This window comes from Episyrphus balteatus, chromosome 3 (genome assembly GCF_945859705.1).
Source record: "Episyrphus balteatus chromosome 3, idEpiBalt1.1, whole genome shotgun sequence".
Lineage (NCBI taxonomy): Eukaryota > Metazoa > Arthropoda > Insecta > Diptera > Syrphidae > Episyrphus > Episyrphus balteatus.
The window spans coordinates 94,520,975-94,532,839 of record NC_079136.1 but is presented as its reverse complement, the minus strand read 5'-3'; the positions used below and the strand labels follow the sequence as shown (position 1 = coordinate 94,532,839).

General features: G+C 28.2%; 1 protein-coding gene and 1 long non-coding RNA gene across 2 annotated transcripts; one reads left to right on the top strand and one right to left on the bottom strand.

Moving 5' to 3' along the window:
• On the bottom strand, window positions 1–1,905 carry LOC129913523 (uncharacterized). Its single transcript, XR_008772060.1, has 3 exons — window positions 1,811–1,905; window positions 1,611–1,733; window positions 1–169 (listed from the first exon to the last, which is right to left on the bottom strand). It is a non-coding gene; the product is annotated as an uncharacterized LOC129913523 (long non-coding RNA).
• A 1,970-nt stretch (window positions 1,906–3,875) lies between these two features.
• On the top strand, window positions 3,876–9,889 carry LOC129915142 (sodium-coupled monocarboxylate transporter 2-like). The gene is made up of 11 exons (XM_055994608.1): window positions 3,876–4,093; window positions 4,465–4,624; window positions 7,557–7,674; window positions 7,758–7,825; window positions 8,233–8,384; window positions 8,454–8,594; window positions 8,661–8,769; window positions 8,841–8,950; window positions 9,018–9,282; window positions 9,349–9,503; window positions 9,575–9,889. Exons 1-11 carry the CDS (start codon window positions 3,876–3,878, stop codon window positions 9,831–9,833), a joined length of 1,755 nt encoding a protein of 584 aa, XP_055850583.1. The 3' UTR covers window positions 9,834–9,889.
• The last annotated feature ends 1,976 nt before the right edge of the window (window positions 9,890–11,865 follow it).

Genomic DNA, 11,865 nt, shown 5'->3' with positions numbered 1-11,865 from the left:
TTTTATTTTTGGAGCATAATTTCAGTATGAAATAAGACCTCAACACTAATTTTGGGGGCCTCGTTGTGGCCTCGTTGTGGACTCGTTGAGGGTTTGCCTTTGCATCAAGATTTTTACATTGAAAAGCATTAGTAAGTAACAGAATAGCTGACAAAACCACGCGATTTATCTGAAAAAGAAAAATTGGAGATTTAGTTCATTTTTCCAAAAAAGGTGAAAAGAATTTTAATTGTATTTATTTTTGAGGCATTTTTTCATTTCGTAATGGCCTTATTTCATTGGGGCATAATTTCATTATGAAAAAAATATCCCAATTTGGGGATTTTTTCTTTTGGGGTTTTATTTCTTGGGGTCTAATTTTGCGGAATCGAGTTCAGCACACAAAAAAACTTTTAGAAAAGTTTTACAAAATAAAAGTTTAATGTTGTTAACCTTTGTAATATATGTTATGCATTTGCATAACAATGCTAATTTTCAATTAATGTTTAAGGTCTAACAATTCCAACAAGAGAAGAGTCTACTATGATAAAAAATTATATGAGTAGACTCAAAGATAGAACCGAAAACCAACTGTAGATTGTTTACAAACAAAAATTAAATTGGTTGTATATGTATATTGTGCTCAATTGCGACTTCAAGAAAAAAAAACAATGAAATAAATTAGATTTCACTACTTGTCAAAGATTACGCTGTGTGACAAAAACTTACATTTATTGATTACTTTAGTCAAAATTTAGTACGTTTTGTCGAACATAGTAGAGGAATACAATCTTTTTTCAATATACCAACGAAATTTGGATTTAGGGCAAACAAAAACAATAGGGGTATTCCCGATTCGATGCAAATGGTCTCGTATCGTTGCAAAAGTGTAACATTTTCTTACACTAAAACAACCAAATATACCCACAGACTACAATTTTTTTACACTTTTGTACTTTTGGTATGTACCTATGTATAAAAAATAAAATGGTGCAAAATTTGTCTTATTTGTAGTTGTAGTAGTAGAAAAATAAAATTTAGCAATTTAACACTTTTTTGTTGCACCGGATCGTGAATACCCCTAATTTTTTTCGACCTCCGTTCATCAATTGCAAAAATCCTAGCTTTGTCAATTTTCAACTGACTTGGGTGTAGAATAAGATATTTAGGCCATTTCAGGAACATGACTGAGAAAAAAAAAAATTAAACGATTACCAATGCCCTACCTAATAAAACCGTTGCCCTACCTTAAATTCAACTCTGGCTACGGGGCTGCTCGGCAACCCTACTCATATGCTAAAAAACACTAAAAATAATAACTATTGAGTCAAAATGTATGAAATAAATAAATGAAATGTATGAAATTTAATAGAGTTAAAGGCTAAAATATGCATCAGATTTATTTTTTTAAATTAATTTTCTATCTTGAAAATTTCAGATACCGCATTTATTAACTAGCAAGTAGTTAATCGAATGCTTAAAATTGAAAAAAAAAAAAAAAATAATAAAAAAATCTGTATCGTATTTAATTTTGTTTTTTTATCATTTTAGAAATGGCACTCGGCATTTTTAGAAAAGAATCTCAAGCCATGAAGACACTTTTTTGAATGTTGATAATGTTTGATTAAAACCTGAAATATTATTTTTCACCCAAGACTTGGACAATGTTCCAACAGTCATTTTCTCCATTGGTATAACGAACTGGAAGTGCACTTATTAAACTTCAAATTGAAACAAAAACTGGCCGATAAGAGCTACAAAAATAAAAAGAAACTTACATTTTTTTCAAAAGATAAATAAAGAGCAAAGGGCTCCCCAAATTCAGTCTTACCCCTGGGCCGCAGCTTCTGAACGTACACCTCTGTCTAAAGAGCAAGTAATTAGAGGCCAAGAAGAAGATTAATGGATTTCATGTTCCTTTAGATTGATTCACATTGAAAAAATGGTGGTCGAGATGCAAATCTTTGATTGTGAATTTTTCGATCACACTCTCTTTTGCTTTTAATTGAACATTTATTGTTTTGGATATTTTAAAACATTTTATGATCGATATGATCTCGACGATTTGATCACTTCATCATTATCCGAAATTAGATAAATAGATAGATAAATTCTTTATTTCATAAAATTTTGTTTCACAAATTTCTTTTCTTAAGAATAATGACATGGCTATTCTGCCGTCTGCCTGATATGACATTTCGCTTAGTTTTAAAAAGAATATAAATGAAAGAATATAAAAAAGTAACAAGTTTTTTTTTTATATATGTATAAATAATTTTATATATGTAGTAATAAGTTAATAGTTATTTATAGGTTTACAAAATTCCATAATCCAATTTAACGATAAAGTTTATTATATTTATTAATCTTGAATTACATAAATAATATCATTTTAACAATTTTAATATGATTTGAAACACAAAAGATACCAATTTTGATATGATTTGAAACACAAATATCTTAATACCATTTCAATTTTAACGTGATTTGAAACACATAATTCAATTATCCAAGTTAACGATAAAGTTTATTATATTAATTAATCTCGAATTTCAAAAAAATAATATAGTTTTAACAATTTTAATATGATTTGAAACACAAAAAGATACCAATTTTGAGATTATTTGAAACACAAATATTTTAATACATTTTCAATTTTTACGTGATTTGAAACACAAAAGATATCAATTTTTATTATCCGAAATTATATATAAAAGGTTTTTCCAAACATAACTCAAAAATTCCGTGGCTTTATCAGATTTCGTATCTTAAAATTAAATACTAAAAATTAAAAATTTTTTTTTATTTTAAATAAAACACTGCATTCATAATGCTATCTTAAAATTCGTAGACAAACCAGACATTGATCTAATTGTTATACAGATAAAAAAAGTCATTCTGTCTGTTTTGTTAAGAGTTTTGTTCTTAATTTTAATCAAATATTTTGTCTGCGATCTATCAATCAAGTGCTGCATTGTTTGACAACTTTCCTGTTTTGGAGTTGGAATCAAAATTCTTTATAATTCTAATCTAATCTAATACTGAATACTTAAACTGCAGAAAATAAATTAATTTTTAATGGGTTAAAATATGTACCTATAATAACTTATGTATGTTTTTTGCACTTAACCAAATTTTTAACAAGTCTTTATCTTCTAGAATCTTTTTTTTTTATGATTGGCAGATTTGCTTCAATATTCTTATATTTAAATACGTTTTTCGGGGTCTTGAAGCTTTTTGCGTAGATACTCTCCTAAAACATATTGATAAGCTTATCCGTAATACTTTTTTTTTCAATGTGAAGTGGGCGCTTGTGTTGATTTTTTGCATAGAGTTTGTAAAACTTGTTGGTATTGGAAGAAAGCGTATGTTTTTGACATTTTCAAATTGTTTTAAATAGTTTCAAATTTTATGATGATATAAGGTGTTTACGGGCATGGAGACACCATTATTCCTTAATCACAAAGAAACAAAGATACTACAGATAAAACATATTTGAACGCAAATACTCCTCTCTTTGCCTTATTTCCTTTTTTTTTTGTTCATTATAGTCTGATGTTCTGATATTGAAACTAATAATAGGTTTAATATCAAAAGTGCCGTTGATAAAACGTTTCCAAATAGATGGATAAGGATCTGCTTCTAAAACTCATTGTTTCTTTATCATTTTAAAGGCATAATTTTTAATGAAATGAAAATTAATTACTTAGATAACAGTTTTTAAGCTAAGCCACTAAGCTTTTTTCGGACATAATATTTTGCTATGAGTCTTTTAGTCCTAGGTTAAACGTTGCCCAGTGATGGCACTCAGTTGTATATAATAAGTAAAGTTTTCGTTTGAAGAACATCTTCTTTTAGTAAATTCTCGATTGAAACCAAACTAAAAAGCTAAAATAATGACATTAAGTAATGCAACAAACGCCACACTTAGTTTAGTACAGGGCTTTACTTTTGGAGCCGTAGATTATGCAGTCTTTACATTGCTATTGGTTGTTTCTGCTGGTATTGGTGTTTATTTCGGATTTTTTTCGGGAGAAAATAATACTGCAGATGAATATTTACTTGGTGGCAAACGAATGAAACCATGGCCGATTGCAATTTCTTTAGTTTCAAGGTGAGAAACATTATAGGAGTTAATTCTTATAATCAAGTTATAGTATAGCTTTTATTATTATTGAGAATAGATTTATTTTTGAAATGCCTAAGTCCCAAAAGGGAAGATGAATTGCATTACCGAAAGGATGAGTGTCCCCAATCAAGAGTAATTTGAATTAAAAGTACGTTAGTTTCTTTTCTGTCTGAAAATTGGACAAGTAAGATTGTTAAATAAAAAAATTGAAATAACTCTATATCTATGAAAGCTACAATCAAAAATTAAATGGTAAAAAACATCTTCAAATTGGGCAATTTATCTCATTATTGGATTAGGGGACTAATAACTATTTTCAAGGATCCACTATCAAATAATAACTTTTTCTTTGACAGTCAATTATCAGCAGCATCAGTTATAACAATACCAGCAGAAATTTATTCATATGGCATAAATTTCGCATTTCTTGCGGCAGGAATTATTTTTGTTACACCTATTCTGTGCTTTGTTATTTTGCCAGTGTTTTATAACAACAATATTTCTAATTGCTATGAGGTGAGTTTGCCCTAAAACTTTATTGTACCTACTATTAAGATAAATTAAAAATATAAACATAATACAAATATAAGAAAGTTTATGGTTTTTTATTTGTGCATTTTAACGACCGATATTTACTTTGCATTTTTGTTTTATTTTATCTAAAAAAGTCCTCAAAATCTACATACTTTAAATCGAATTCTAAAATTTATTATTATTTTGCATTAGTAATTAAAAATATCCAAAATTGTATTAGATATTTTCTTGATAAGATAGGAGTATAAGCTCATTAGATAGTTTCTATAAAAAGAATTGTTCTTTCAATAAATTATTCGAAGGGCCTTTACTTTGTAAAAATCAAATCAAAAATTAAAATATACAGGGAGTCCCACAGTCACCGCCCCAAATGAAAACCATGGATTCCTGAGGTCATTTTACGTCGAAAAACTTAAGAGGTAATTTTCTCGTTTTCGTCCCGTTTTCGAGTTACCACGGTTTTTATGGTTTTTGTTCTCTTTTGCCTCATCTGGCTTTATCTTTGCCAAACTACGTTTGATTTGAAAGATTTTTTTTTACAACCAACCAAGAATTTATTACAGTTTTAGTTTGTTTCAAACCTTTTTTTTCTGCGGACAACCGTTTCTCCACAATTTTGCATCAAACACAATTTTCTTCGTTTTTTAAGTTGTTTTTTACACTTTCATATCATTTAAGTAAAAAAACACGTTAATGAGTATTAATTTTTTGTGCTTTTTATTAAAGCCAAGTTTATTTTCATAAAAAAATAAGTTTTATTTCATAAAAAAGTCTACTGAAAGTAATTAAAAAAAATAAAATAATTTTTAAATAAAAAATGAATTAAAAACTTTTTCTGAGCTATTGTGGTTAAGAAAAGAACAAATAGATAAATCTCGGAAATTTAATTCATTTAAATTAATTTGTATTTAAAAATTATTTTTTTTTTAATTCACTCAGTTACCTCTTAAGTTTTTCGACTTAAAATGACCTCAGGAATCCATGGTTTTCATTTAGGGCGGTGACTGTGGGACATCCTGTATAAATTAAAAAGTTAAAATTTGAAATAAAATAAGTCTTTGGATTTTTTAACAAAAAACACTTTATAATTTGAAATCAAGAATCGTCATAGGGTAGCGACCTCCGGAGATGGTTTTATGAGAAAAAAAAAACATATTTATTTGCGATTGATGCCCTTTCAAACCACATATAGGTCTCATTTAATTCGATGCTGGGTTTTTATAGGCGTTCTCCTTTTTTGTTTTTTTTTTTCATATAAATTAAAAAATTTGTACATAGAAAGTTTTAAAGTAACTTTATAAATTTGATGCTGCCATGCCACGTACTTAAATGAAATTTTGTGAATTGGCTCCTTGTACTTTCAGTTAATGGAAAGTATAGAGGATCTGAAAAAAGTTGGGGAGTTAGTATACTGAATGCAATATTGAGGAGGGTTCATGGTCCATGCGTCCATCTTTACATCGAGTTAGCGCCAAAACGCCAATTTCCCAGAATCGATTTTTTTTAAATATCTCCGTTAGAACAATTAATACATCTAAGGCCCAATTTATTCAGTCTCCATTATATTTAAAGGCTCCATTAAAAATTAGAAGACTGTCAAATCGCATACAAATTTTAAAATTTACCCTTTTTAATGGCGACTTTAAATTTAATGGAGTGTGAATAAATTCGGCCTAAGTGATTCTAATAAAATTGCGTTTTTGTTTACAAAAATATGGTTTTTCATTTTTTTTTTCGTACAAAAAATCGAACTCTAAAGAAAACAATCAGACATCGCATTTTGATGATAGAGAGTGTTAAAAAAAGGGTTCCCAGATTTCTATCTATATGTTAGACTATGACCATTATCTCAACTTTTCACCAGTCGATTTTTGCTGTACGTCGACGACGACGTCGTAAATCAACTTGTGTGAATGTACGCTGTAGGTAAATAATGTGAAATGTGAAAATCTCGATGGTATACTCCAAGTCGATTTTTAGTGTGCAGCTTTTGTGCGCAAAAATCGACGCGGAATTACGGTCCTGTCTGTTTGTATCTATCTTAAAAGATTTTTATATACAGGGTGTCCCAAAAGTTAACGTCGAAACGAAATCGGTAAATAAGTATAGGTGGTGACAGTTATCAGAAAAATAATAAAAAAATCGCAGCCATATATTTTGTGAGTTATGGGCATTTGAAAAAAAGTCGAAAAAATGGTCACCCTGTGACGGTTTTTCATGTGCCATGTCCTACAACCGTTTTCTCCATTTCGGACTTTCTCTTAAACGATTTCAAGGAAATTTTTGTCAAAAGCGGTTTCTCTTATATTAAAGTTAAGTAAAAGTTAAAGTAAAAAATATAAGTAAACATTTTTGTTCCAATTTTTCAAAAGCACGAATAAAGATAATCTTTTACTTTTTGTTATTTGTTTTTATTTATTTATTTATTTTTTATTTCTTTTTATTTTAATTTACATAAAATATTTATTTATAATTAAACTAAATTTAAAATTATTTATTATAAAATATTTAAAAAATTATCTATGTGTATATCTTTTATTGGCATACATAGTACTTGCAACTGAGATTCAACAAGCAAACCCGTCAACTTGTTACATTTTCATTTGTCTTTACGGCTTTCCTGCTGTGTCCAGTTTTCACCTTTATACCAGCTTTAGCATTTCTCTTATATTAAAGTTAAGTAAAAGTTAAAGTAAAAAATATAAGTAAACATTTTTGTTCCAATTTTTCAAAAGCACGAATAAAGATAATCTTTTACTTTTTGTTATTTGTTTTTATTTATTTATTTATTTTTTATTTCTTTTTATTTTAATTTACATAAAATATTTATTTATAATTAAACTAAATTTAAAATTATTTATTATAAAATATTTAAAAAATTATCTATGTGTATATCTTTTATTGGCATACATAGTACTTGCAACTGAGATTCAACAAGCAAACCCGTCAACTTGTTACATTTTCATTTGTCTTTACGGCTTTCCTGCTGTGTCCAGTTTTCACCTTTATACCAGCTTTAGCATTTTCACAAGGTAATTTAAAATAAATATTCTAAATAAATTTATGTATTTATAGTAAAATCATAGTTTTAACTATAAAAAATATTTTATTTTAGTAACGGGCTTCAATATACATCTTATCAATGCAACAGTTTGTTCTATTTGCGTTTTCTACACAATGTTTGTAAGTATAAAATGAAAAGTTTATTAACAATTTTTTTCCCAATGCACGAGAATCGGTAGATTATCATTTTTTCATTTTTTCTGTTAATTATTGTTTTAGTTAGATTTTTAAAATACTTTTAAAAAATATAAATAAATAATTAAATATCAAGCGCAATAATCAAGAACTGAAGAAATCTCTTGCCAATCATTAATTAACTAACTAAGGGAAATGTTCAAACTCTCTTGCTGGATCAAAATAGCCACAAATTTCAATAAATAACTCCTCAGAAACTTTAAGCTATTTAACCTAAGTTTTTCCTAAGATTTAGAATTTTTATACCTAATCTATCTTTTTGTTCACTTAAAATTTGCTTCATTAAAGAAATTCTTGAATAACACAAGATCCTTTAAACTTTTCCCTTTAAGGGTGGTATAAAAGCTGTAGTTTGGACGGACGTTATACAAGCTTCCGTTATGGTACTATCTATTATTTTGGTATCGATAATGGGAATCGTAGCTATTGGAGGGATTGATAAAGTTTTTGAAAGAGCTTACGATGGAGGTCGACTTGATATCAAGTTCGTATAATATTTCCACAGGAACATATCCCAGCTTTTGATAATAATTTTTTATATTTTTTTTTTTAGTTGGACCTTTGATCCAAGAACTCGTACTTCATTTATAAGTTGTTTTGTTGGAGGACTATGCTTATGGACTAAAAATCTTGGACTCAATCAAACTTGTGTACAAAGAGTTTCTGCATTACCTTCTTTACAGGCCGCTAGAAAGTAATTCCAACATTCATATTATAAACAAAATTTGAATTAACTTTCTTGACTTCTTTGTTTTTCTAGGGCTCTATTGATTTTTACAATTTTATTTCTTATGGTAACCTTCGTAAATGTCTTTACTGGAGTTCTTATGTTTTCGAATTATTTTGATTGTGATCCAATAACTGTCGGAGTAAGACTTTTTGGGACTTTTTCATTAAAACCTCAATAATTTACAATTATTTTATTATTTTTCGTTCGAAGATTGTTGAGAAACCTGACAAAATGATGCCATTTTACGTTCAGGATATTGTTGGTCACTTAAAAGGAATGCCTGGTGTTTTTATTTCGTGTGTTTTTAGTGCAGCTTTAGGGTACCTATACTTTTTTTTTGACATTTTTTACCTTCTTTGACTTGTTTATATTTCTTTTTCCATTTAGTTCAACATCTGCAAACTTAAATACCTTGGCAGGAGTGTGTTACTTTGATTATATTAAACCATTTATAAAACACACCGAACATAAAGCAAATATAATTATGAAAACATTTGTGTTTTTCACTGGAGTATATTGTGTATTGGGAGGTTTTGTGGTGGAAAAATCAAATTCAATTCTTCAAACAGTTTTAACTGTTTCTGGAATATCATTTGGTACAATACTTGGAGTTTTCTTCTTGGGATTATTAGTGCCAAAAGCTCATGGGAAAGTGAGTATCCTTTAAATATTTTTTAAACATTTTTTTTTTTTTTTTTAATTTAATTTAATTTTTTAGCCAGCATTAATTGGTATCATTGTAGCCATGATTTTAATGGTTGGTCTTATATTTGGGACCCAACGTAGAATGCAAAACGGTAGGCTTGTGTATAAGACCTTACCTAGTAGAGTAGACGGATGTGATCGTTTTAATTTTACACACCATAGTTCAATGTAAGATTTATCATATGAATTATCAAACATTTAAGAAATACTTTACATATAATTTTGATTATCATTTATAGATTCACCCAGATTCCGAAACCAATAAGAGATGGCCCAGAGTTCAATGATGAATTTTCGATATTTGACATTTCTTTTAATTGGTACAAGTTTATTGGTGCAATTTTGGTATGGGTTGTGGCAATTCCTTTGAGTTATATTATGCCGAATGATAAGAAGCTTGATCCTAAATTGCTGTCGCCGGTAATATCACCATTTGTGAAATATGATGCTGTTAATACTGAAGATTTTGTATTAAATGAAAAACCAATGAATCAGTGATTCGATTGGAGTATTTTATATAAGCTAGTGTAAAATTACATATTTTGATAAAATTTGATTTCTATTTTTTTTATATAATTAACAAAAATTATATAAGCAACAACAATGCTTCCACATACTTTTTTTTAGCTGTGTTCCATTAGGCGGTCCAGTATCTACTGCTTAGTACTTCTGATTGCATTCAATGAAAACAAAATTATATTTATAACAGAAAAACGTTCATTAAGAATTTGTAAGCTCAAATAATTTGTTTTATTTGAATTCAACTTTTGAAAAAATTTCCCTTCCATATTAAATGGACGACTACAAACAGTTAAAAAACAAATCAAAACCGGATCACAGTAAACGGAGTCTGGGGAAATGCTGATTTATGTAAGCTCTAGTGACTCCTTTAGTAAAATTTAACCATTATGAAAACACGAAAGATTTGCTTCGTATACATTTATATCAACATTTTTAATAGTACATATTTAAATACTCGTAAATATGAAGAATAAGAGCGGAATTAAGAATCGTCACTCAATTAAAAATTTTACTCAAGTGAACATTTGCTCTTGCGTTTGGCCCACTTTAGCTACTCTTTACGTTAAGAAAACCCAAGGGTTTCTTTACTTTTAGCTTATGAATTCCAACTGAGGAAATTTTGAAGCAAATGCTTGAGCAAACACTCAGAAAATTAATTTTAGACTTGTGCTTGAGAAAAAAATTGTACTTGAGTGAGGACTATCAATTCCGCTCTAAATGGGCAGGTTCAGAAACCTTAGGCACTAAATATTTAGGTAATATCTCGGTCTCTGATTGGTCAGCTGTCAAAAAAAATCTTTCCAATTTAGGTAATTTTATTGGAAAGCTAACTGGAAAGTTAGACAAAAAAATTTTCCCTAAAAATTTAGGAAAGTTTTTTTTGTCAACATGACAGCAGATTGTTTTTAATTAAAGAATTAATTTAGCAAAATTAAATGTATTTGTGTGAAAAACGAGTAAAAAGTGCATTATCGGTTATAATTAATATTGTTTATTCATTAAAGTTAAGTGAAATTTGGTGTCTTCCCCATGCGATCGGTAAAATACTTAAGTAAATTTCGAAATTTGACAATAGCATCATATCCAAACTAATTTAGTCAATTTACTCAAATTTCCGTTCAGAAAATGACGTTGCCTAAATATCTAGCCCCTAATATTTCCTGAACGTGCCCAATGTTTTTTGTATGACATCAAAAATTATTTAAAATTTAATTTTTTATTCTAAAAACGGCAGCTTTCAATGAAATTTAATGGTTTTTTTAATGAAAAAAATCTAGAACAGAACAGTTCAGAGCAGTACAAGTTTGTAAATACTGTCAGAACAAGAAAGAACAGAAAAGTTCAACTTCGTATTTAATAAGATTGACAGTTGCAAAAATTTTAATTCGGGTTGGGGTCGAAATTCTGTATGGGCCAAAATTCTGTATTCCAAAATTCTGTATTTTAAAATTCTGTAAATTCAAAATTCTGTATTTTAAAATTCTGTAAATTCATAATTCTGTATTCTAAAATTCTGTAAACACAAAATTCTGGATTTCAAAATTCTGTATTCCAAAATTCTGTACTCCAAAATTCTGTAAGTGATAAAAGAAAAATTGTTTTGATAATGAAAAAAGTGCGCACTTTTTTCATTATCAAAACAATTTTTCTGTTATCATTTACAGAATTTTGGATTACAGATTTTTTATGTTTTCTATGCAGAACCTTGAAGCAGTTTGCTTTCGACAACTTAAGTTAAGTGCTATGAGTTAATCGTGATATAAAATTAATTCAGAAAATTGGAAAATATTAAATCATTAAAACCTAATAAAGGAAAGGATAAATTGTGTGTCAATGGTCTTATGTTTAATAACGAAGAAAAAATAGGGTACTTAACTCAAATTAGTCATGCACTTAATAACTCCATTCGAATTTTGTCGAAAAAATTGATTTTTTTTTGAGAAAAATGAAATTCAAGCCAGCAGAACACGAAAAAGCCAGCAGAACATGAAAATCTCGGAAAATTAAT